Source organism: Vanrija albida (assembly GCF_041260175.1).
Source record: "Vanrija albida strain AlHP1 chromosome Unknown contig_6, whole genome shotgun sequence".
NCBI lineage: Eukaryota > Fungi > Basidiomycota > Tremellomycetes > Trichosporonales > Trichosporonaceae > Vanrija > Vanrija albida.
In genome coordinates this window covers 1,040,084-1,062,033 of record NW_027191425.1, presented here as the reverse complement: position 1 = coordinate 1,062,033, position 21,950 = coordinate 1,040,084, and the positions used below count along the sequence as shown (strand labels likewise).

At 61.0% G+C, this 21,950-nt stretch overlaps 6 protein-coding genes across 6 annotated transcripts; 2 read left to right on the top strand and 4 right to left on the bottom strand.

Annotated features, from left to right (window-relative positions):
• Q8F55_007768 (uncharacterized protein) lies at positions 1-3,491 on the bottom strand (the record flags this gene model as incomplete). The annotated part of the gene is made up of 5 exons (XM_069356188.1): positions 1-223; positions 278-2,114; positions 2,151-2,252; positions 2,286-3,362; positions 3,398-3,491. The coding sequence occupies 5 exons, from the start codon at positions 3,489-3,491 to the stop codon at positions 1-3; spliced, it is 3,333 nt and encodes a 1,110-aa protein (XP_069206029.1).
• A 656-nt stretch (positions 3,492-4,147) lies between these two features.
• Q8F55_007767 (uncharacterized protein) lies at positions 4,148-8,284 on the bottom strand (the record flags this gene model as incomplete). The annotated part of the gene is made up of 13 exons (XM_069356187.1): positions 4,148-4,187; positions 4,234-4,409; positions 4,456-4,782; positions 4,832-4,972; positions 5,010-5,878; positions 5,919-6,440; positions 6,478-6,682; positions 6,719-7,050; positions 7,089-7,497; positions 7,533-7,787; positions 7,822-7,938; positions 7,974-8,165; positions 8,201-8,284. The coding sequence occupies 13 exons, from the start codon at positions 8,282-8,284 to the stop codon at positions 4,148-4,150; spliced, it is 3,669 nt and encodes a 1,222-aa protein (XP_069206028.1).
• Positions 8,285-9,413: 1,129 nt separating this feature from the next.
• Positions 9,414-14,308, top strand: Q8F55_007766 (uncharacterized protein; the record flags this gene model as incomplete). Its single annotated transcript, XM_069356186.1, has 5 exons — positions 9,414-9,797; positions 9,840-9,945; positions 9,988-10,464; positions 10,497-11,362; positions 11,399-14,308. The coding sequence occupies 5 exons, from the start codon at positions 9,414-9,416 to the stop codon at positions 14,306-14,308; spliced, it is 4,743 nt and encodes a 1,580-aa protein (XP_069206027.1).
• A 65-nt stretch (positions 14,309-14,373) lies between these two features.
• On the bottom strand, positions 14,374-16,080 carry ASK1 (DASH complex subunit ask1; the record flags this gene model as incomplete). The annotated part of the gene is made up of 1 exon (XM_069356185.1): positions 14,374-16,080. The coding sequence occupies one exon, from the start codon at positions 16,078-16,080 to the stop codon at positions 14,374-14,376; it is 1,707 nt and encodes a 568-aa protein (XP_069206026.1).
• Positions 16,081-16,584: 504 nt separating this feature from the next.
• Positions 16,585-18,762, top strand: Q8F55_007764 (uncharacterized protein; the record flags this gene model as incomplete). The annotated part of the gene is made up of 8 exons (XM_069356184.1): positions 16,585-16,839; positions 16,975-17,140; positions 17,189-17,416; positions 17,462-17,803; positions 17,840-17,923; positions 17,965-18,254; positions 18,291-18,561; positions 18,599-18,762. 8 exons carry the CDS (start codon positions 16,585-16,587, stop codon positions 18,760-18,762), a joined length of 1,800 nt encoding a protein of 599 aa, XP_069206025.1.
• Positions 18,763-19,014: 252 nt separating this feature from the next.
• Positions 19,015-20,425, bottom strand: Q8F55_007763 (uncharacterized protein; the record flags this gene model as incomplete). Its single annotated transcript, XM_069356183.1, has 4 exons — positions 19,015-19,488; positions 19,528-19,568; positions 19,618-19,641; positions 19,684-20,425. The coding sequence occupies 4 exons, from the start codon at positions 20,423-20,425 to the stop codon at positions 19,015-19,017; spliced, it is 1,281 nt and encodes a 426-aa protein (XP_069206024.1).
• Positions 20,426-21,950: the final 1,525 nt, after the last annotated feature.

The following is a 21,950-nucleotide window of genomic DNA, read 5'->3' as shown; positions in this document are numbered from 1 at the left end:
CTAATCGTCGTCTGGCTCGGTGCCATTTGCTGGCACGGCAATGCTGTTGCGGTTTGTACGTCGCCACGAACGTGCCGCCTCTTCCTGTTCACGCTCGCACTCGGCGTCGATGGGCTCGTAGCCTTCGTTCTTGCGGTTCGTCGACCACCACCACCAGAAGCTCACACCCATGAGGGTCACAGCGGCCGTGGTAAGAGCCACGGTGAGCACAAGCCAGCGCCAGCTGCGTGTTGCGTCAGCATCGGGCGCCACCACAGTGCAGCACAAGCCAACTTACCGCTCAAACCAGCCGGGGTTGAAGGGGATGAGGACGGCGTCGACGAGAATGACACCTCCGCCGAGGCTCATACCGCCACGCCACAGTGGGCCATTGTCGATATCGCCACTTTCCTTGTCATCCTTGAAGGCGCGAATGCCACCGTCGCCACCATCGCCACCATCGTCGCCACGGCTGTGCTTCCAGCGCACGCTGGCACGCCCAGAGTCTCCCGTGTGCGCGGCATTGTCATTGTTCGACCCTCCGCGTGCGTTGTGAATGCCAACGATAAAGCCATCGGCGCCAAAGGCGCGGAAAGCCAATTGACCGTAGCGGGCGGTAGGGGTCAGCAGTGTCGGGTAAACTACATCGTCCTCCAGGGCAAGGGGGTAGCCGTCCTTGGGAGGCTGCTTGGGCCCCTTCTCAATGCTGCCCTTGGGAAGAGCAACATCGAGTGACGAGGGGATAATGTGGAGTTTGAGCAGCTCGAGAAGCGCGTCATTGTTGTTGAGGTAGTGCGTCAAGTTGAGGCGGCCAAACGCCGTATCGGTTGGCACCAGCACCGTGTAGCTCGGCAGTGCCAAGTCCTCGGTCGAGTTGTCGGCCCTCCAGGCATGGGGCCCAGCGCGCACAAAGCCACCCAGGCCTACGCGCTCGAGTTCAACCTCTGTGGGCTCGCGGCCTTCGAGCACCCAGCTGAGGCCAGCCTTGACCATGAGGTCGGCCATCACGCGCTGCTTTGAGCCTCGGATGAGCTTGGCCGCGGTGATGTCGACGTCGGCTGGCAGCACAACGTTGTCGACAACGTGGATGACTCCGGTTTCTGTGAGGGAATCGCGGGCGACCATGGTGGCAGGGTTGAGCTCTCCGTTGGCCGGGAGGGAAGCACCAGAGTCGTGACCAGCCCACTTGTAGGGGGACGACAGCGTCAACGTCTTGTTCACAGACTTCTCCAAGACAATGTTACCGCCCTCTTGAGTCTCAAGGACAGTCTTGCCATCCTCGACCTCAGTGCTATAGACCAGCTTCTCGATAGAGTGGTAGCGGAGGGTTCGGCGGAGCTCCTCGCGAGCCTCGGGCAGGAGGAGGTACTTCATGGCGAGTCCGAGGCGCGCAAACGCCTTGTTTCGGGGAATGAAGTAGGTCGTGCCCTCGTTGGCCTTGACCGAGCGTTCCAGGCCCGCAGCGTAAACGGCTGCGATGTACGTGGAGAGCTGGAGATCGGAAACGGCCGTCTGCAGCACGTCCAGTGGTGGGGAGAGAAGTGACGAGATGAAGTAGATGACGCTCTTGCCGCTCTTGACAGGCGATCCAATGACCAGAGCGCCGCCGATGGAGATCTCGCCGTCCTCGATGTGGCCATCGGTACCTGGCTTGCGGCGGTCAGATACCTCAACGTGGATCCGCTGCCTGGCGCCGCCTAGCTCTGCAGTCTTGAGCTCGGTCTCGAGCAGCATGTCGTCTTCGAGGTCCTTTGGTGTGACCTGACCAGGCACGATGTGGTACTTGAGTAGCGCTGCTAAAGGCGACGTTTCCTCGGGTGGCGGAGGCTTGGTGCCGTCATCGGGCTCAGAACGAAGTCCAGCTGCAGCCAGCGACTGCATCGAGTGGTCGCCGCCCGGGACAGCAACGTTGATCCACCACTCCAGCGCCTCGATAGCCTCGTCGGTCGGCGCGAGGATGGTAAACTCCTTCTTTGTCTTCTTGCCGGGGACGCCGACATACGTCGACGAGAGATTTGCCGAGCGAAGGAGGGAGACGAAGCGCGTCGCATTGCGTGACAGCAGCACCTTCTCCGCCGAGTTGAGAAGCTCGAAGCCTTCAGGCAGCAGGAGCTGGGGCAGGACGTGAATGACACCTGGTGTGTGAGCTTGTTTAACGTCGTTCAGCTCACCATTTGAGGCGAAAATGTCGACAGTCTCTGCAGCCGTGCCGTTGACGAAGATGGCGCCCTGGCTCGGCGACGTAATGTTGAGGCTCCCAGACGCCACTGTCACTGGCCATTAGCTACGCCCACGACTGCACGCACCATTCAGCGGCTTGTTCTTCTTCCAGGTATCGCTCCAGCCAACGTTGTCGCCGTTGACGCCGAGCACGAAGCCGGGAGAAACGACACGGCTGAGACCCTCGGCGCCGAACGCGCCCTCAAGGTATCCGCGCTCGATGGCGTCGAACGTGGCCTCGAACGCGCTGTTGGACGCCGCGAACAGCGTCACATGGGGCGCCCTGTCCAGCCATGGGGGGAGAGGCGGCGGCAGCGGGTCGGCCGTCTGCAGCAGACGCGAGAGGTACGACAACGACGGATGCTTGCGGATGACCTCCTTGATGGACGGCGGCGGCTCAAGCACCGATTCCAGGCCGACGACGAGCCCGTTCCGCGCCCATCGCACGCCCACCGGCGGCTTGTCCTTGTCCTTGCCCTTGTCCTTGAGCGATTCTGTCTTGTTCCCCGTCCGTTCCCAGCCTGCGCCGTCCCAGACCTCGGCTGAGCCGTTGCCCTCGTGGTCGGCGCCGATACGTCCCCGCGGCCCACCCTCGGCGGTCCCAGGGCGCGAGACACGCAGCCGCTGGCCGTGCGTGCCCAGCAACCCGGTCTCGGGCCACTTCCACGGCGAGCCGGGGGGCGGGATGGGTGAGTCGGGCGCCGAGTCGAGCGGGTACAGCAGTGTCGTCTCGATCGTCACGTTGCTGCTGTTCTGCGGCGCCCAGTCGGACGGCCACAGCGTGTAGTTGAGCACATGGTACAGGATGTGCTGGCGGAGCGCCCAGCTCTGGTTATCCGCTTCGAGTCGGAGGCGCTTCCCTTCCTCTTCCGAGGCGGCGCTGACCTGCTGGTCGAGCGCGAGATCCGCCGCGTCCGGCGCGACCAGCCACTCGTCGAGCCCGCCGGCGCCGAGCCAGCCCGCGACGCGGACCTCGTCGTCGCCCTTGGGCTTGTGCTCCTCAGCCCACTTGGCCCACGCGGCGTCGGTGGGCGCGAACAGCGTAGCATTCCCTATATGCCAGAGGAGCGGGATCGACTTGGAGCGCTGCAGGAGGCGCACGAACGTGCCGTGCTGCGTCGAGGCCGAGACGAGCGAGACGAGCGAGTCGGACTGTTCATGCACTGGGGCGTTAGGGGCGCTGCGTGGGGCATCTCACCTTCGGTGGATGCGGCGTGAGCTGGGTTCTGGAAGGCGAGCTGCTCAGCGACGGCCGCACCAGCCAGCGCCAGGAGCGTCACTGCCCCTCTCATGCTTGGGCGGTGTCAGTGGGGACCGTTGGTGCGGGGTGTAGGTGGTGAGATGGGGGCGCCGGGTGTGGCCATGCGCGCGCGTTTGAGCTGCTGCGGACTGTGATTTGTGTCGTCAGCGTTGAGGGGTGTTCAAGAAGTTGTGTCGAGAGTAAGTGGATGGATGGTACAAGGAGGTGGCGAGGAAGGGGAAGGCCGGGAAGAGGGGTCAACCACCATGAATGATGAATGGGAATCGAGAGCGTCATTGCAGGCAGGCAGGGGGCGGGCCGGCTCGAGGAAACGATCCGAGTCAAATGTCATTACATCATATTTCCTAATCGCTACTTGGCATCCTAATTGGAGCACTTTTGGGTGGCGACGATCAGTGAGTGGCAAGACGACGACGGATCATAGTGGCAGGTCGGGTCGGAGCGAGCACCGCGCAGCACGCACCCTGCACCACTCGAGACGCGGTCGTCAGCGTGTCAGTCACGTCACGTATCCACCTCGTTCCTGGGACCATCACGCCACCACTCCACCAACAACCCCACAACAAGGTTATGCAAGTTACATTTGAAGAAATGCTAGAGCAAAGTCACCAAGAACATCAGGTCCGAGTCGTGTGCAGTTCGTGTTTGTATATACAACTGTCAAATTGTCCATGTGTGTGTGTGTGTTTAAAGGGGAATGCCCTGGGCACGCAGAAGCTTGGCCCAGCTTGAGGCCGTCAGCGCCTCGCCACATTACCCCGTGCTCCACTCACTGCTCGCGCTTTTGCCGCTCCTCCTCCAGCTGCTGCTTGAGGCGACTGTTCTCAAGCTGGTACTGGTTGCGCTGCGCCTTGGTCTCCTGCAGGTCCTTTCGCAGCGCAGCCGCGGCAGCATCCGGTTGTGGCAACGTCAGGTCATTGTACATGCTGTCGAGTTCGGTGTTGAAGGCCTGGCAATCGTTAGACGCGGCACCAGGGGAGCCAGGAGCTGCTCACGTTGTAGATCTCGTCCAGCTCCATCTCTCGCACCGCCAGGTGTTCTCGCACCAGGTCTTCGCGCTCCTTGGATCTTTGGATCTGGGATTCCCAAACGGCAGTAGCGGATGTGTGTTGCGCCTCCGCCTCGGCAGACTGTCGAGCCAGCATCCGAACGCGTTCCGTGTCGGCAAGGGCCTCCTTGAGCCGCGTCTCCAGTTTATCACTGGTCTTCACGAGCGACCTCACAATGTCGTCGAGGGATTGTTCTTTCTCGCCTTTGGATGCGACGCCAGGTGACACAGACCTAGGCACATCCTCATACGCACCGAGCAAGTCGGCCTGACGCTACGACTGGTCAGCACCCAGCCCATCACATCCACTAGCAACTACTCACACGAATGTTCCGGTTGTGCGGCGACCGAGGAAGGCTGGGTGTGCGCGCAACGTCCCACTGATTCTCCCTGTCCTTGGTCATCTTGTGGAGGTTCTTGGCGTCCACTCGGATTCGACGGGTCAAGATACGAGCATCGCCAACCTTTGCGTTAGTGACTGGCAAAGCGTTCAATGCTCACCTTTTGCCTAACGGAATTCGCAGCTGTTGACAGGTCTGCGTGGTCACTCATGATGATATCGCAGTCGTCGGTAGCAGACGTGATGGTGTGAACCGTGGCGCCACTGGCAGCGCTGGCCACGCTGACAGCTGAGACGCGACGCGACGGTGTCAACGCGCCGGTGGTACTTGACTGCCGACTGCCTCGAGGGGTTAGAGTACTTGTGGTGGAGACCTGACGTGAAGAAACGCCAGGGAGTATAGGCTCTGGCGTTTGAGTGGGCGTCATTTCGCCCTCACGTCGCTGCATAGGCGAGTCGCTAGGGGAGCGCTTGCGAGGCGAGAGGTGATCGGCCAGGTGCTGGCGCTTCTGACCCGATGTCGACCGGAGCGAGGAGTTCTCATCCCCAACCACCGAGGATCGAGCGCTCCCAGAAGTGATTCGAAGTCTGGGTGGTGCCCCCAGACCGATTAACTTGCTGGGAGGGGGAGCTGGGGCATCCGTCAAGTCCACCGTCGGTGGCTGAGGAAGGGGCCTGCGAACGGAGCCGGGATGGTTCTGTTGCGGAGAAACAATGCCCAGAGCAACCTGCCCAGGTCCGGGGAGTGGGGGTCGAGGAGACAGCGTTCGCTTGGTGGGAGAGATCGCTTGGCCCGAAGCCAACGGAGGGGGAAGCGGTGCAACATAACCTCCAGTGCCTTGAGGCCGAGGTGAGAGTGCGTCCGGCTTGGCGGTCGTCCGCGTGGGTGACTGAGGCAGAGACGAAAGCGATGAGTCGCGGGTGAGAGTGGAGTCGTCTCGTGCAAAGACAGAGGATGCAAGTGTCGGGACTGGGACTCGGGAGGGTGTCCTTCGAACGGGGCTCTTCTGAGGCTGTCCAGAGGTTTTGACTAATATGGTCAGCGACATGTCTGGCCACACGCAACTCACGAGGTGATGTCTCCAAAGAGGTCCTCTCCTCCATGGCTGCGATTCTGGCAGCAACCCGAGACTGGACCGCGGGCGAAGAAGAACCTGGTCGCATTCCCTTGTCGTGTCCTTCAGATAGGGAGGGAGCAGGCGGATAGCCCTCATCCGAACGATAACCCGCTCGCGATGGTGACATAGGCGATTTTGGTGTCTGTGGCATGCTCTGCCCGTCGGAAGTGACAGACCGCTTGTCGAGAGACGTTCGACTGGTCTCCGCCGTAGATGTCCGGCTGGTGACCGAGCGGCTACGTTTCGTGCTAGTCGATCCAAACGCATCTGTGTGACCTCCTCGCGAAGAGGCACTACTAGGTGCGAAGATGTTTGCGATACCAGCCGCTGTTAGACTAGCATCGATACTCCTTGCAAATTCATGCCTCGCCCGCCCTGCTCTGGAGGGCGTTCGGCCTGCAGACGGCGTGTTAGGGGCTGAGGGGCTGGCCACGTTGACAGTTTCGTCGGGGTGGAAGGCTCGTGAGCGGCCGACTGATGGTCAGCACAGGACTTGATCACAACCACTTGCCTCTACGTGCGACCTTCTCTACGATCTCGTCGAGGGGGGCCATGGTCTCGTTATCGTCGGTACCACGGTTAGGTAACCGCCACGATAGGCGACAAATGCCACCTGCTAGAGGTTGCAGGTGGAGGATAAACTTGGGATTCGCGCTGTTGCCCAGCGAGATGTCCGGGAATTCGCCGTCCTCGTCAATGCGGACGAGGATTCGAGCCTGTTGTTGTCAACACATGTCGCACCACATGCTTACCTTGACCTCCTCTGTCTCCCAACCCGGGCGGTCCCAAATGTTCCAGTACAACTTGGCCATGGTGAACGGGTCAGGAGCCCCGGAAATGTCGAGCTCCTCGGGTGTCTCCAGGACCTGAGGGATAGCCTTGACCTGAGTCGGAAGCAGCTTGGATCGAGCAAGGGCCTGCGCTGCCCAGATGTTGTGCACGAATCGAAGCTTGTCCCTGCGTGTGGCCGACGGGTCGAACCCAACAGAGTATGGAGGATGGACGGTGGAGTAGAGGCGGAACGTTCGGCTGGCCCACTTGCCAAACTGGTCCATTGGAGGTTTTCCAAAGTCGATGTTGAAGTCTAGCCGTTAGAGTTGTTCGACAGCTCACGATGCTCACCTCCATTTCCAACATCCGTGACGACGACATTGAGAATGTCCACAACGCCGCGGAAACTGAGGTTTTCCTTCTTCACACCGTCCTTCTCCTTGACAGCGACACCGCCCCCCGACTTTACGAGCTTGGCAACATCGTCGACGCCCGTTACCTTGGGTCCGCTGATGGAACTCGATTGGCGCTTGGTGATCATGATTTTGTCATCGAAGAGGAACAGGGTGCAAGGAAGCGCTGCAGCACTGCCCGATTCCTTTCTTGGAGACATCAACGAACTGGCCGATTTGTACGACGAGGCGGCCGACGCCGGTCGCGGGCTTTTGGATCCACTGATGGTCGACGACTCGCCGCCAAGCGGAACATCTTGCACATCGATGGCGTCGATAAAGTTACGGTTGTTGCTGAACAGGTTGGCCTTGGTGTAAGCTGCTGCGGCTGCGAGGTACTCACTGGGAAGTTTTCGACATTTCGCTGCAGACAGTACATGACTGTGGCTCGCACAGTCTGCTCGTCGGCATCGCAGCGAGCAATCCGGGACGCAATCTCAGTAGCTTCCAGCAGCTTGGCACGCTGGTTGTCAAAGGGCGACATGCACTTGGTCATTTCCTGCCAGAGAAGAGTGTAGCGGGGAACGCGCTGGACGGGCTCCATCAACAGCTCGCTCAACCCAACGTTCTGCACGTTTGTCGTGCTGTACTTTGTGCTCTTGACAGTCAGCGGGGTTGGGGACTGCACTCACTTCAATAAAGTTGCCAAAGCTGTCGTTCTTCCGGAGCATATCCTGGAAGGTCTTCTGGGCCTCGTCTTGGTTGCCGATATATGTCCGGTACGGGTCAAGGGTTTTCAGAGTCTTGAGCTGTACGTCAGCTCAGTTCAGTACGCACAACCTACATGGTTCAAGCAGACATCTCCAACACGGGCCGCCGCTTCACCTGACGCATAAATTGCCTCAAGATCCTTGAGGAACGCTTGAGCGGCAGGCAGAATCGCCTCGATGTTGCTGAACAAGATCTTGGCTTCGTACATGGGTACAATGACAGTGGCACCCTTCTTGGCAAAGTGTCGAAGGGGGTCGGCATAGTACTGCGGCATTAGTCACGCAAGGCGCATGGACTCACCGTCTTCAACGCTTGGATGCGCGCCACGTAACTCCTCTCCGTCTTGATGAACTCGTCCAGGATGGCCGAGAGTCGCTCCTGCATCTCGTGGCTCCTCTCGACCGACCATTTCGACGCAACTGAGCTGGTGTTTTCACTGCGCTTTGATGGCGTGGTGGCCGTGGAGCTCCGAAGAGCCGACTGAGGGGTCACTGCGTTGCCAAGTTGTGACAGGAGAGCCGTTGTTTCCGGACCATCGCGCTCCACCACAACGTCGCACAGAAAGGCTCGCTTCGTGACCTTTTGCCCGGTTTCTCGATCGGTAGACCGGGTGGAGCTATTGAGGTCGATGGTGCTGGCTTTAGGAGGGAGAGGTGGAGGGGAGTCTGATCGAGCAGTGGGCCCCCTGCTCCTAGGCCGGAATGGTGACCCGGAACCGATTGGGGCCATTGTCCCGGTCGGCACTGATGCGGCGTCGTGTGGTTGTGTCGATCAGTCGGCGAATGCACTGGATATTGAGGACAGAGTGGTGTGATGCACGATCTGGGTGAGCAAATGTCGAGGTTGAAGGAGCAAGAGTGGAGTGTGTGTATTGATTGAATGTGCAGGGGAGAGCGCACGACCAAGGGGGCGTTGTTTGGCTCACAATGTGACGAATGACGGCGGCTGGAACCAGGCGGAGCTGGACTGGACTGGACTGGGCGGAAAGAAATCAGGCCCGCTTAATTGAATCACTGGTTTAGGCATGCAGCGAGTCATTTTCAGTGTCGCTGGCCTAAGTAATTTAGGCGTGCGGTGTGGCCCTGGCCGTCGCTTCATGACGCCCAGTCGCCGGCCCGGCCGATGGATGGATGCTGTCCTCGGTCCTCGTCATTGTCACTCGCAACCCTCATCACCACCAACTACCAACAATCATCACTACAAGCATCACATCGCATCGCAGCATCGATCCTCGACATTTCCCTCCCCCCTTGGCCTTATCAATTACTCCTTGTTAGCTCAGCATTGTCGACAATGCTCTTAATCTAGGCAACTCGACCCTCCACCACACCACACTAGCCTAATGTCCATATCCCCAAGCCGCTCGACAGGCGACACACCACGGCGTCGCCAAGGCTCGTCTGGCAGCGACCAAGCCGATGGCAGTGCGACGCCAGTAGAGTCTCTTCCTCATCCCTCGGCATGGTCGGCGAACAGGTCGAGAAACGTAAAGCCACCTCCACTGTGGAGGCAGATGAGCGACCGCGGGTTCGTGGAAGATGACGATGATCCAGAAGAGGGGCCAAGTGACTACTGGCAGCGTCATTCGCCAGCATTGGCACCAGAAGATCATGGGCAACAGCTGGAGAGTCCGACGTGGCTCCGAACCGGTTCGGCGCATCTCGAAACCATTGAAGCGGACGGCGACGACACGGATGCCGCAGAGTACTCGAAGAGGATAGAACAGGTCCTCGCCACGCCAACAAAACTTCACTCATCCCATGGTGACACAGACGATGAAGGCTGGGGCGATTACCACCCCCACCAGGGCTTGGGCTATGATGAAGCGGTCCGGGCAGTCCTGCAAGATGGTGACAAGGGAGAGGAAGAGTTTGGCGCATTCCACGCTTCTCCACCCGTGGGTTGAACGCACCTTCCTTGTTCACGACTAATCAAGCAGGAGATGCCATCGGGAAGCGCACCATCAACGCCGACTGGATCAGTCTTCGGCCTGGACAGAAGCTTGGTCCGAGGGAGCCCGAGTGGACCGTCACGATCATACCTCCGTGCGTCGCCCCGTGCATCCTCTCCCTGCTAACTATGTTCAGACCCTTCAGTGTCGAGGCTGCGATCGCAACCGACAACTCTTCGAATCCCTTCATCCTCCTCTTACCTGTCCGTGGCTTCGGCAGAGCAACAAATTCCTCGGATTCCAAGTCAGTTTTCGCTCTCGCGCTCGGAATCGTTCTCCAACGCATCGGCCTCTGGGCCGTCTCGTCCTCTTGTCCCGGCCCCCAACCCCGACACCGATGGCATGAAGAACCAAGGACCGGCGTTCACCTTCCATCCGCTCCGGCATCTCTCGGCTCATTTGTTCAATCGGACGAAGAATGGGTCAAGATCGTCAGCTCAGCCTACCAGTTCCGAAGATGGCCCAAGCACAGAGGGTGCTTCCGAAGCGAGTTACGGAGTGCCGACGGTGATGGACGTCAATGGGATGGTCGCTGTCGGAACCGACGGAGGCTGGGTTGTCGTCTACGGCTTCGGCCAGGAAGTCCGCTGCGCGGTCGGAAACGAGACAATAGGTGCGTGCTGGCAATGACTCAGCTAACCCCAGCTGCATCATCTGGCCCTGTCACTGCGGTCACTATCTGCCCGGACCAGACCTTCATCGGCGTTGGCCATGCCAACGGCGACATCTATTTGTACGACCTGGCCCACCCGTCAAAGCCTGCTCGAACGGCCTTGGCCCTTAATCTGCGCTCAGTCCTTTCGGGACGGAAAGAGGGGCATCTTCAAGGCAGCCGAATCCTCCACATTGGCTTTGTCGGCAAGCGTCACACGTCGATTGTCACGGGTGACGAGGATGGCCGGGCCTTTTGGTTCAGCCTTGGTCGCATTATGGGAGTCGACAGCACCGATGTCGTGCGCATGCTTGGCTCGTATCCGGAACGTGAACGTCCCGAACAAGCCAGCGTTGCCGCAGGCAACGCAGTAGCCGAGTCGCCGCGTGCTGAAGGCCACCCTTCAGCGCCAAGCTCCCTTCGGTCGCAGCCAGCCAAACGCCCGACTACTCTGCTCGCCACACTCCCACTACCTCTTGGTGCAGCGCCACATGCAACCGACGAGTTCCACTTCTCTGCGCTTCTCACTCCAGTGAAACTTGTCGTCGTTGGCATGAAGCCCTCAGCCAAGACATGGTTCAGGAAGATGCGCGACTCTGCTGGCGGACCCTACGGTGGATACGTTGCCAGCGCAGCATGGTTAAAGTCGGGCGAGGTTGCGTCAAGTGGAGACCCCAATGCCAACCCGTCAGACCCCGTCCTGGCGTACTCGTGGGGAACATCGCTGCGATTCTTGCGGGTGCGCATCGCAACGACGCCCGCGATCAAGGGCGAGCCTGTCAAGACTCCCGAGTTTGTAGAAGGCCGACGATGGGAAGCGCCTAATCCCATTCAGTCCCTTCACTGGTTTGATTCAGACGTAAGCAGTGTATCAGGGCCCCAGCTGACTTCTCAGCACGTTCTGCTCATCACACCATCCGAGATCATTCTGCTCAACGTCCGCTCCTTGTCTCCTGTCGAGATCACTCCTTTGCAAACCAAGCTCCTCACCTCCCAAGACTTCTACGCCGGGTTGGGTGTGCGCAAGGGGACTATCGATGCCGTACCCAACTCGTTCGCCAGCAGCGTGCGAACGTATCGCAGCAAGCTCTTCCTGCTCACAAAAGCCAACGTGCAAGTTGGAACATTGCAGCACTGGAACGACCGTGTCCTCACCAATGTTCATAAAGGAGATTTCCTCGCTGCCATCAATCTGGCTCTCGCGTACTATGAGGGTCGGGCACCGGGCAACACGATCAATTTGTCCGACGACCCAGAGGAGCGCCGCCAGGTTGTCGGCACACGGGTCCGAGAGCTCATGCGGGCATCGTTGGACTGGGCGTTCTCTGAAGAACGCATGCACGACGACACCCACTTCAGTGCCGACGGTCGTGGTGTTGATCTCACTGCGCTCTTCGAGGGCCTTGCAACTGCCTGCATCGACGCGTGCCTTGCAATGAACGATACCACCTTCCTATTCGACGAGGCGTACGAGCACTTCTCGAACGCCGGCATCGAGGGCATCTTCCTGACACGGCTGGAGAGTTACATCTTCGAGGGCCGAATTTCCGACGTCCCACCGTCGGCGGTGCAAGCCCTCATCAGGCTACACGACGATCGTGGCGAGTACGCACTTGCAGAGGCCGTCATCTGGCACATCGAACCAAGTTCATTGGATATCAACCAAGCCGTCAACCTCTGCCTGAAGCACAGGTTATGGGATGCTCTCATCTACGTGTACACCTGCGCTATGGGTGACTACATTGCGCCGATCGTCAAGCTCATCAGCATTGTCTGTGACATTCAGCGCCACCGAGCGGAGCGCCCCAGCCTTGTCGGCGGCGAAGGGAGCGGTGGTGAAGACGAGGAGCGACTCGCTCCCGACGCATACAAACTGTACGCCTACATCGCCAACGTCCTCTCCGGTCTCTGGTACCCGTCTGATGAGGCGATGCGCGACCCCGAAGCCACTCGGGCCCGAAACGATGCCTACGGGATGCTCTTCTCCGACTGCAACGTTTACTGGCCGGAAGGCTCTCACGAGCTGGTGCTCACTGAGCAGGACGATGGAATCTATGGCGAGCCCCCTTACCCCTACCTCCGCCTCCTGCTTCGCTTCGACACCGAAGCATTCCTCCATGCAATGGACATTGCTTTTGAGGACCCATACCTCAACGACCCATCGCGAGCAATCAACCGCCAGAGCATCATCAATCTCATGCTCGACGTCATGGACAACGGCTTTCACTCCCGCGACGTCACCTTCCTGCACATCTTCGTCGCGCGCAACCTGCCCAAGTACCCTCAGTTCATCTTCATTCCTCCATCAACATCGCATCGTATCCTCGTAAGCCTTGCTGCCGACCCCGACCTGTCCACTCGCGAGGACCGACAGCTCGCAGCCGAGTACATGTTGTCTGCCTACACGCCTCACGATTCGGAGGAAATGCTCGTCCGGTTCGAGGAGGCTGGGTTCTTCCGCATCCTGAGGTCGGCTTATCGACGAGACCGCAAGTGGGGCGCTCTCATCCAATCTCTCCTCAAGGACCCAGAGACCGACTCCACGGTCTTCAGCAGTCTGGATGAGATCGTCTCTGCGGCCAAGGCGAGCACTAGAATCGTGCCGTTCGACGTTACCCGCAGCGTTTCCGAGGCGTTGCCCCAGCTGTTCAGTCACAGCATTAGAGACACGGCCCGATTCATCGATCGCTCGGTCCCCGCGCTCCACGAAACTGCGATCTCGGCTCTCAAGGACTCGGAGCACAAGCAACTTGTGTATCTTCGCTGCCTCTTGGACCCCACCGCGGACGAAGGCGAGGGAGACGCTGGGGAGCCGTTGAGCAGGGGAGCTCCCCAAGCTCATCTCGATGTCGGTGCTCGGCATCAGTACGTCAAGCTGTTGGCCGCTCACGAGTCGGCTGCCGTTGTGCCGTTCCTCGACCTGCGTGGGCCCAAGTTCTTCAACCTGCCACAGCTTGCCGAGGAGTTTGAGAGTGCCGGTCAACCCGAGGCCCAGCTGTGGGCTCTCGACCGGCAAGGGAAAACATCTGAAGCCTTCGAGACCGTAACCTCGGTCTTGGCTGCCACTGGCTCAGACCTCGCAGAAGGGCTTGTCAAGTCCGCAGAGGGCGATGTCGACCAGGCTCTCAAGACGCTGTCGGGTGTTGCGCACATGGCAGTGCGACTATGCCGCGAGCATTCCACGGAAGGAGCCCCTGTCGAGGACATGTGGTTTGGTGTTCTGCACGCGATTACCGACCTCGTTCACCAGATGTCGGCTCTCAGCAAGCCTGACGCTACATCTGGCACCATCGCGCCACTCAACACCACTGCTCTCGAGAGCCTGCGCGGACTTGTGCAGGACACACTCCAGGCCCTGCTCTCGACATCCTCGTCCACAACACCCTCCTTTGCTCGCCTGTTCAAGCGCCTCGTTGAAGCCGCCCCGTCCGACTCGAAGCGCAAGAACAAGAAGGGAAAGAACAAGAAGGGCGACGGTGGCGCGCCAGGCGCACGAGCCTACTCCGAGTTCCGAACAATCTTGTCTGGGATGCTCGACTCTTTCAAGGGCGACGCAGAGGTGCTCGCCCTCAGCACTCGCCTGGTCGATGCCGACGTCTACGACCTCTTGGAGGAGAAGGTCATCAAGACTCAAGCAGGCTGGCGCTCCACCCAGACAGTCTGCTCTATCTGCAACAAGGAGCTGTGGGCGTCCAAGACGGAAGGTGTCAAGGCCGGCGAGGAAGACAAGGTTGCCGTCCGAGCGGACGGCCGAGCCGTCCACCTGCGCTGCGAGAGCGCGGAGCCCGTTGTAGAGGAGCCATAGCTGCCATAATCTTTTGGGCAAAAGTATGTACATAGACCCCGGAATGCTCTATGGGTGCCGAGAACTCAAGATCGCCTGCGCGTAGGGCTGCCGGGGATCTGGGCGTCCTCGAGCCGTCCGCCGTGATACGTGACCATGTCATCCTGCTGCAGGAGGGCGAATGCCTGGCCGGCCTGGGCACCGCCGGGCCTCCCGAACACGAGCGACGCGTCGTTGCCGCTGCCTCCGCCAACGTGCGTGTCCGTGACCTCGACCCTTGCTGCCGGATACAGCGACGCATCGCCATCAGCATCAGAAAAGAAGCTGTTGTCGTACGCCTGCGGGTCGACCGGCTGGTGGACCGTGTCGCCGCCTGCCGAGCTGAACGTATCGTCGTTGTCGTCGTCGAACGACTCGTCGTCATCAATAAACTGGCCCGGGCCGTCGTTGGTAGTCTGGATATCGCTCCCGAACGACGTGTTGGCGACGGACCGGCGCGGGCCGCCGCGCGCGGCCTCGGGCTGTGGGCTGTCCTCGAACAGCCGCCGGCCCGGGCCAAAGTCGCTAGGCAGGATAGAGTAGCGCCCGAGCCCTGCCGGCGTCGGCATGCGCGGACTCGGCTCGTAGTCGTCGTACCCGCGCGTAATCTCGTCTAAGAGGTCGCCAATCTCCTGCGCCTGCTCGACGACGCCGGTGGGCGGCTCGGCAGGCGGCTCGGGGTCCAAGATGGTTGAGGACGGCGCGGCCGCCGGCCCCGTCGAGAACGCCGAGGCCTTGGCCGGCGTCCCGGCGCTGAATATTGCCTGGGCCCGTGGCGGGAGGGACGGCAGGCGCCCAAAGTTCATCGTGACGGGAGGGGACATTGCAAAGTCGTCCTCGTCGTCGTCGTCGAACCGCAGCGGTCCGGCGGGGTTCTTCCGCGAGATCTTCGCGCTGAGCGGCGTGTTGGTCAGGTCGATGAGCCGCGGTGTCGGCGCGCCCTTGGCCGTGAGGAAGCTCGAGCTCGGCTTTGTTGGCGTCTTCTGCCCGGCGCGAGGGCGAGGCGTCGAGCCACCACTTTGTGCCTGAGGCTTGAACTGCAGAGACGCGAGATCGGCGCGGTCGACCGTCCCTGTGCTCGCGTTGAACGTCGAGTTGTCGCTGCCGAGGTTGGGCAGGCGGTACCCGCTCGGCAGGGAGGGCGTGGGTAGGTCGCTGCTGCTGTCGTCGAGGCGGAGGCCGCCGAGCTGGCGGTCGACGCGCTCAAACGGACTGCCCATGCTCTCCTCCCAGCTGGCGTCGGGGTCTGCCGTGCGCGCCGGGAGCGGTGTGCTCGTCGCTCCCGGTCCAGGCTCGAACATGAACGAGCCCTCGGCGGTCCGGTCGTCGAGGTTGACGGTCGACTGCTCGCCGTGGCTGAGCGTGAACGTGTGGTCATCGTACTCTGTCGGCTGGGGCGACGACGCGTAGATCTCCGACTGCGACGTGCTCTGCGCGGGGTCCTCGCCGTGCGGGTGCGTCTGCACCTGTGCTGCCGCCTCGTAGAAACCGCGGTGGAAGTCGGCCGCCTCGCGCGTCGTCCGGCTCTCGAGGCTGAAACGCTTGATCTCGGGCAGGATGCGCGCCGTGATGACCTGGTGGAAGCGCGCAAAGTTGGCGTCGATTTCCTGCAGGAGGAGCGTGTTGAGCTGGTCAATCTGCTCCATCTGCGACGTTATTGGCGTGCTGGCGCTGATGCCTTCGACGGCGAAGAAGGGCGGCTGCAGGAGCGCGGGGTGCGCCGGGGCACCGTTGCCCGGATTGGATCCAGACATGGTGGCGGCGGTTGGGGGCTGGGTGTCGTCGCGGGTTGTGTTTGTCTAGCCGACGCCGAAGTGTGGGTCGCTACGACGCGTCGAAGAAGGAGGTGCGATGGATGTCTGTGCTCTGTCTGCAACTTGGCTTGATGCACCGACGCGGCTTGGACGACCATGTTGTTGTTGTGGAGGTTGAGGGGGGGCCGGTTTAAGTTTTACCACGTGGACATCGGTCAAAAGGTCTGTGCGGAAGTAAATCTGACTATCAGTGATAGTGACGCCGTCTGTTCCTGAGACCACGTGGCTTTTTACCCTGAAATGCTACCACATCGCAAGCAATCCCATTCCGGTCGACTGCCGAAGAGCGACGAGGAGCATTGTCAGTCATCCAAGTCGTCGCCTCATCGCCAGCCAGTCCTGGGCCACATCGGACACTCATCTCACGACAAACGACGGCAAACGACGCAGAACCAAGTATTGAATCGCCCAGCCCTCCCACTCACCATCCCCACCCCCACCACCATGATAGCTCAGCCGACCCTCCCCTCGGTCGAGAGCGACACCTCGATCTGCCCCCATCTCCGTGCGCTGGTCGAACGCCGCCGCGCCACCCCGCCGGCGCAGGTCAAGACCGAGCCCGGCGAGTCAACCACATCAAACGGCACGCCGGCGGCCGCCAGCCCGGCCAAGGACACGTCGGCGCGCGCGCTAGCCGAGAAGCGCTTCTCCGAAGTCGTGCGGTGGGGCGCCCTGGACCAAGGCGCCAAACGGAAAAAGGTGAGCATCGATAGTGGCATCGTGGTGGCGGATCCAGTGGCATCAGCTCGACCGTCGTGGCCCGGCTAGAGCTGCTGCTGCAAGCCCAACGGCTACCCCGCCACCGCCTCTTGCTGCGGATGACTGACACCCCAGACCGCCCCGCCCGAGTGCCACGAGTGTGGATCGGTGCTCGCCCGCCCATGGGCGTGTCTCACATGCAACTTTATCGGCTGTGCTCCCGTGCACGCATCGTCGTCGCGCAGCGTTCACCGCGACTGCATGCCGAACCACTTTGCCCAGTCGACCCGATGCGAATTTGGTACGTGGCTCGGGACAATAGGCACACGACCGACGCTGACAATCGCAGCCGTCGACCCGATCACTGGCGCCATCTTCTGCTCCGAGTGCGACGACACAGTCTACTCGGACGCCTTTGAGGCACTCTTCCGCACCGTCCGCATCCGTGTCGAGGAGGAGCACGACCAGTCACGTGAGGGCAGCCTCCTCGGCGGCGGACGCGGACGAGGGCGTGGCCACTGGAAGCCGTGGGAGGGCGAGCCGCTCGGAGGCGACATGGCGCGGGCGTCGTGTCGGGGTGAGTTTGTTGTTGCTGGAGCGGACCAGGCTGACCCGTGTTCAGGCCTTCGACCCCTCCTCAACCTCTCGCAGACGTGTTTCCTCTCGTCCATTCTCCAGGCGCTCATCCACAACCCGCTGCTCAAGGCCTATTTCCTCAGCGACAAGCACAATCGCCATGTGTGTACGAACGGCTCGCGCGGGCTCGCTGTCGGCCGCCCGTTCATCGGGACCGAGACCCCAGGCGGGAGCACGCCCGCCGACCGCGAGAAGGGTTGCATGTGCTGCGAGATGGACCGCGCGTTTGAAGAGTTTCACAACGACGACACGAGCCCCTTTGGGCCCGTCACCATGCTCTACTCGATGTGGCACGCCTCTGCCGAGTTAGAGGGCTACGGGCAGCAGGGTGAGCTGGTCGTACCCTGCATGAGCTCACACTCAGACGCACATTCCTTCTTCCTCGCTGCTCTGGACCAGATCCACGCGCACGCCAAGGGCCAGCTGTCGAGCTGCAACTGCATCGCACGTGAGTGTTGCACCTTGGTGCCAGCGTGTCTGACCGTGCAGACCAAACGTTTGCCGGCTCGCTCGTGTCGACCGTGACGTGCTCGTCATGTCAGACGACCTCGACCACGGTGGACCCGACGCTAGACATCCAGCTCGACTTTCCCACCGACTCGTCAGCTGCGTCCCTCACACTCGGATCGCTCCTCCGCCGTTTCTGCGCCGACGAGCGCATCGGCGGCGACCACGGCAAGGGGTACGACTGCAGCTCGTGCGGTGGGGGGCGAGGCGTGGTCGCGACCAGAAAGTTATCCATCAAGAAGCTCCCCCCGGTGCTGTCCTTCCAGCTCAAAGTGAGTCCGTCTCTGCTGGCCCAACCTAACCCGCAGCGATTTGCGCACAACTCGACGTCGAGCAAGGTCGAGACGCCCGTCAAGTTCCCCAGCCGCCTCGACATGCGTCCGTATGTCGAAGGCTCGTCCGGTACCGCGTCCAAGACACCCTCGGTGGACGGCGACGCGCCTGACGACGACCTGCCCTCGAGTCTGTACGCGTACGACCTGTTTGCCGTCGTAACGCACGAGGGCAAGCTCGACAACGGCCACTACTGGGCCGACGTGCGCAGCGGCGACGAGTGGTGGCACTGCGACGACGACAAGGGTGAGTTTCTGAGGTGTTGCGATCACTGACAGTCCAGTTACTCCAACAACACTGGCCCGTGCCCTCGGCCAAAAGGCGTACATGCTCTTCTACGTCCGCCGCTCGCTTGCATACGGCCAGCCCATGTCGACACTCCTCGCCGCGAACGCTGCAAATGCTGCGAGCAAGACGGTGAATGGGAGTGCGAACGGCACGGCCTAACCGTTGCCACATCATACCCAGCCTACACATTTATTTCATACATATCCCGCGATGTGCATGTATGGAGATGGCAGTCTCAGGCCCTGCCGTCAGAGATGAACACTGATGACACTTTTGGACGGCGGCGGGCAGGAGCGCAACACGAGGCATTTACAGTGTCCATGCTCTGGGAGCCCGCGTCGAGAGATCAAGAGGCTTCCGATGAAGCAAGAGTTGCTATAGGCATGGGGTAGGGCATTGGGTGGTGGTGAGTCATACCCAAATGGAGTTTCCGGTAGAGAAGTCGAGGGTGGTGGTAGCTGGTGCCCACTCGTCGTCGGACGGCAGGAGGACAGCGGGGAAGTGAATGTGGGATGTGTGTTGGGGTTGCTCGTGGCGACCATCCGGAGACTTCTCTTCGTAACGCTCGATAACCCAGGGAGGTTTCTCTTCGTGACGCTCCATTGGCCAGTCGAGTGGTGGAGTGAGGGGTGTCGCAGCAAGGTAGCTGGACGCGTCGGGGTCTCGTGGTTCGTCCCAGACTGAAGGAATAAACTCGGTCGGGTCCTTTGGCGTGTCTGTGTCCGCCAAGAATCCGCCGTGGTTGAAAGGAGAGGGGAAAGGGCTGCGCTGCTCGACACTTGCGCCGGTAGGAGGTGGGGTTTCTTCTTCTGCAACGGGGGAGAGAAGATTGAAGGGAAGCGACATCCGTGGCCTGAACTGGGATGTGGAGGGCAAGTCGAGCGGCTGGGGCGTAAGACTTGGCTGCGCCCACTGGGCACTCACGCTTTGCGATGCAAGATGGCCCTGGCGGTAGAATGGAGGAGCTGAGGAAGCGGTTAACAAACGTGCAACAACGCATGCACGGCGACTCACAGTAATCCGAGTTGGGGAACGAGCCTGGGTTGTCAGTTTTCTCATCGTTGTGGCAGTCTAACCCACTCCTGCGGTGTCCGTCTGCCAGCCTCGTGGCAGTTGCGAGCTCGGACCATGATCGCAAGAATGTGTCCAAATCTCCCGTCGAGAGCGACCGACGGAGCGAGGACACGTCTGAGGATGGAGATGGCTCCGTCCCGATGTGTTGGCGCGCGGCGACTGGTGGGAGCACCTTGCGACTACGGTCGGGCATGGCGGCGAACCTTGGACCTGGGTTGAAGCGCGAAGGATGAGACATGGGGACGACAGCGCCCACAGGAACCTTGACGCTCGCCCAAGTCGTCAACTGCAGCCAGAGATTCTCGGGGATACCGCACCCGTCTTCGGCGCCAGGGCGAAGGCTGAGTGCTGGCGGACCGATTCCCTCCTTGCCAGAGTTGGCGAGAATTGATCCCATTGCAGCGCCGGGGTCGTTGTCGAGGAGCTCACTGAGGAGCTCGTCGTATCCAGAGGTAGAAACCGTGGATGCGTTGACAGCGGGGGAGGCGTATGCAGTTAACGGGTGTGGGTATTCGGCATTGTACGCCTTGGGCACTCCGATCTCGGCGGCAGAGATGTTTGGCGTGTCGAACGAGAAGGGCTTTGTGGCAGGAAGGTTGTCTACAGGAATTGGGAGGCGATTGCCCACATAACCTCGAGGTACGGCGGGCCTGGGATCGGTGGTCGATGAGGCGGTGAGGCCGGTGGCGATCGGAGGACGGTGAAGGAGAACGGAGGTGACACCGGAGGGCGCACGACCTGGGAACATCAGCGTTGATCAAGCCGGCAGACTCACTTGCCTCCGTTTCGGACGGAACAAACCCTTCAACGCCCTTGCCAAACACAGGATTGATAGGCGACGTGCTTGTGCCAGCATGTGGGGTGAGCCAGGGGGCTGTTGCGGGAGGAAAGGGGGGAAGAGTGAATCCACTGGACGAAGCGGCGGGGACCTGTGGGGCGAGTGGCGTGGCAAACCGCCGCGGTGCAGTGTCCAGTGCGGCGCAGTCGTCGTCGGGCTTGCGAACGGTTTCGTTCACCGAGAGAGCGGAGCTCGCGGGGCCTGAGTTTGGAAGGGGTTGATTAGCCAACGCCGCCGCTCTTCCTGCTGGGTCGCTGTCAGCCATAGAGTTTCGGCCAAAGCCTCACCGCTCTTCCGCCTCGCGGAGCCTCCACCGCGCTTCCCCCGTCGACGTGCGCGGCGCTTGGGCTGGGGGTCGTCGTCATCACCCACAGGCAGCGGCTTTGAGCTATCTAAAGACGACGTTGAATGCACCCTCTTGGGCTCGGTCGACGACCGCTTGGCGTGGGGTTGAACAGCGGACATGAGGAAGATGGGACAGGGGGGAGGGGTATTGCAGTGAGACACCACGCCTTGAGGAAGGCGTGACGACAGTGATGACAGGCGGGCAGGCTAAGATGTCGACAGCGAGTGACTAGACGCGTGTGAGGTGGGTGAAGGAGCGTCGAATGGGTGATGTGACAATGGGTACAGTGCAGTTGGTGGGTGACTGTCGAGCTTATGAGGAGCTGCAGCCGCTGTCGTCGCCGCTGCGTTGCCTCATCGAGGAGGAAGGGAGCGGCCTGTGCGGGGTGTGGTGTGTTGAGTGACTCCAAGTCATCCAGGACTCGGTGTTGCCCCTCTGGTGATTACGGCGACGGCGGCGCGACGGCAGAGGGAAGGCAAGGGGCGAGGGGGGAAGGCCGACGATGTTGTGAGCGGGCGGGCGGGCGACGGGGCGACTGGGATCAAAAGGACACATGAGGCCGAGGGCGCAGGGGGCCGCTATCAGACGAGCAAGTCACACCACACCGGTCGACGAGGTCGACGAGCGACTTTGGTGACGGGATGGAGGAAGGTGGTGGATCGAGCAAGCTGGTGGGTGCAGTCGAGTCGAAGAGCAGCCCACTCGGTGTAGCGTAGCAGTCAGCAGTGCACGCTGCCATCTCGTCAGTCACAGCCTGCTCCGTCGTGCTATCCGCAGCAGGTGTCGTGTTCCAGGTGTGGGGTCTGGGTGCACCCCTTTTGCCCTCTGCGTTGCCGTGTGCTGGGCGTACACAACGCCCCTCATAAAGGAACTGTTTTGTTCTGCACCGTCGCCGTCTTTCGTCTGCTTGTTTGTAAACAACCCGTCCCACTTGGACTCGATCTCGCAGCGGATCAAGATGAAGCGGGGTGGCACAGGCGCGACGAGGGGCGGTGGGCGCGCTCTGTGCCTTTCACATGGCGAATCAAAGGCCGACTTGGGCTTCTTGACGAGGACAGGGGGGCGCGGCGAGGGCGCAGATTGTGCGTG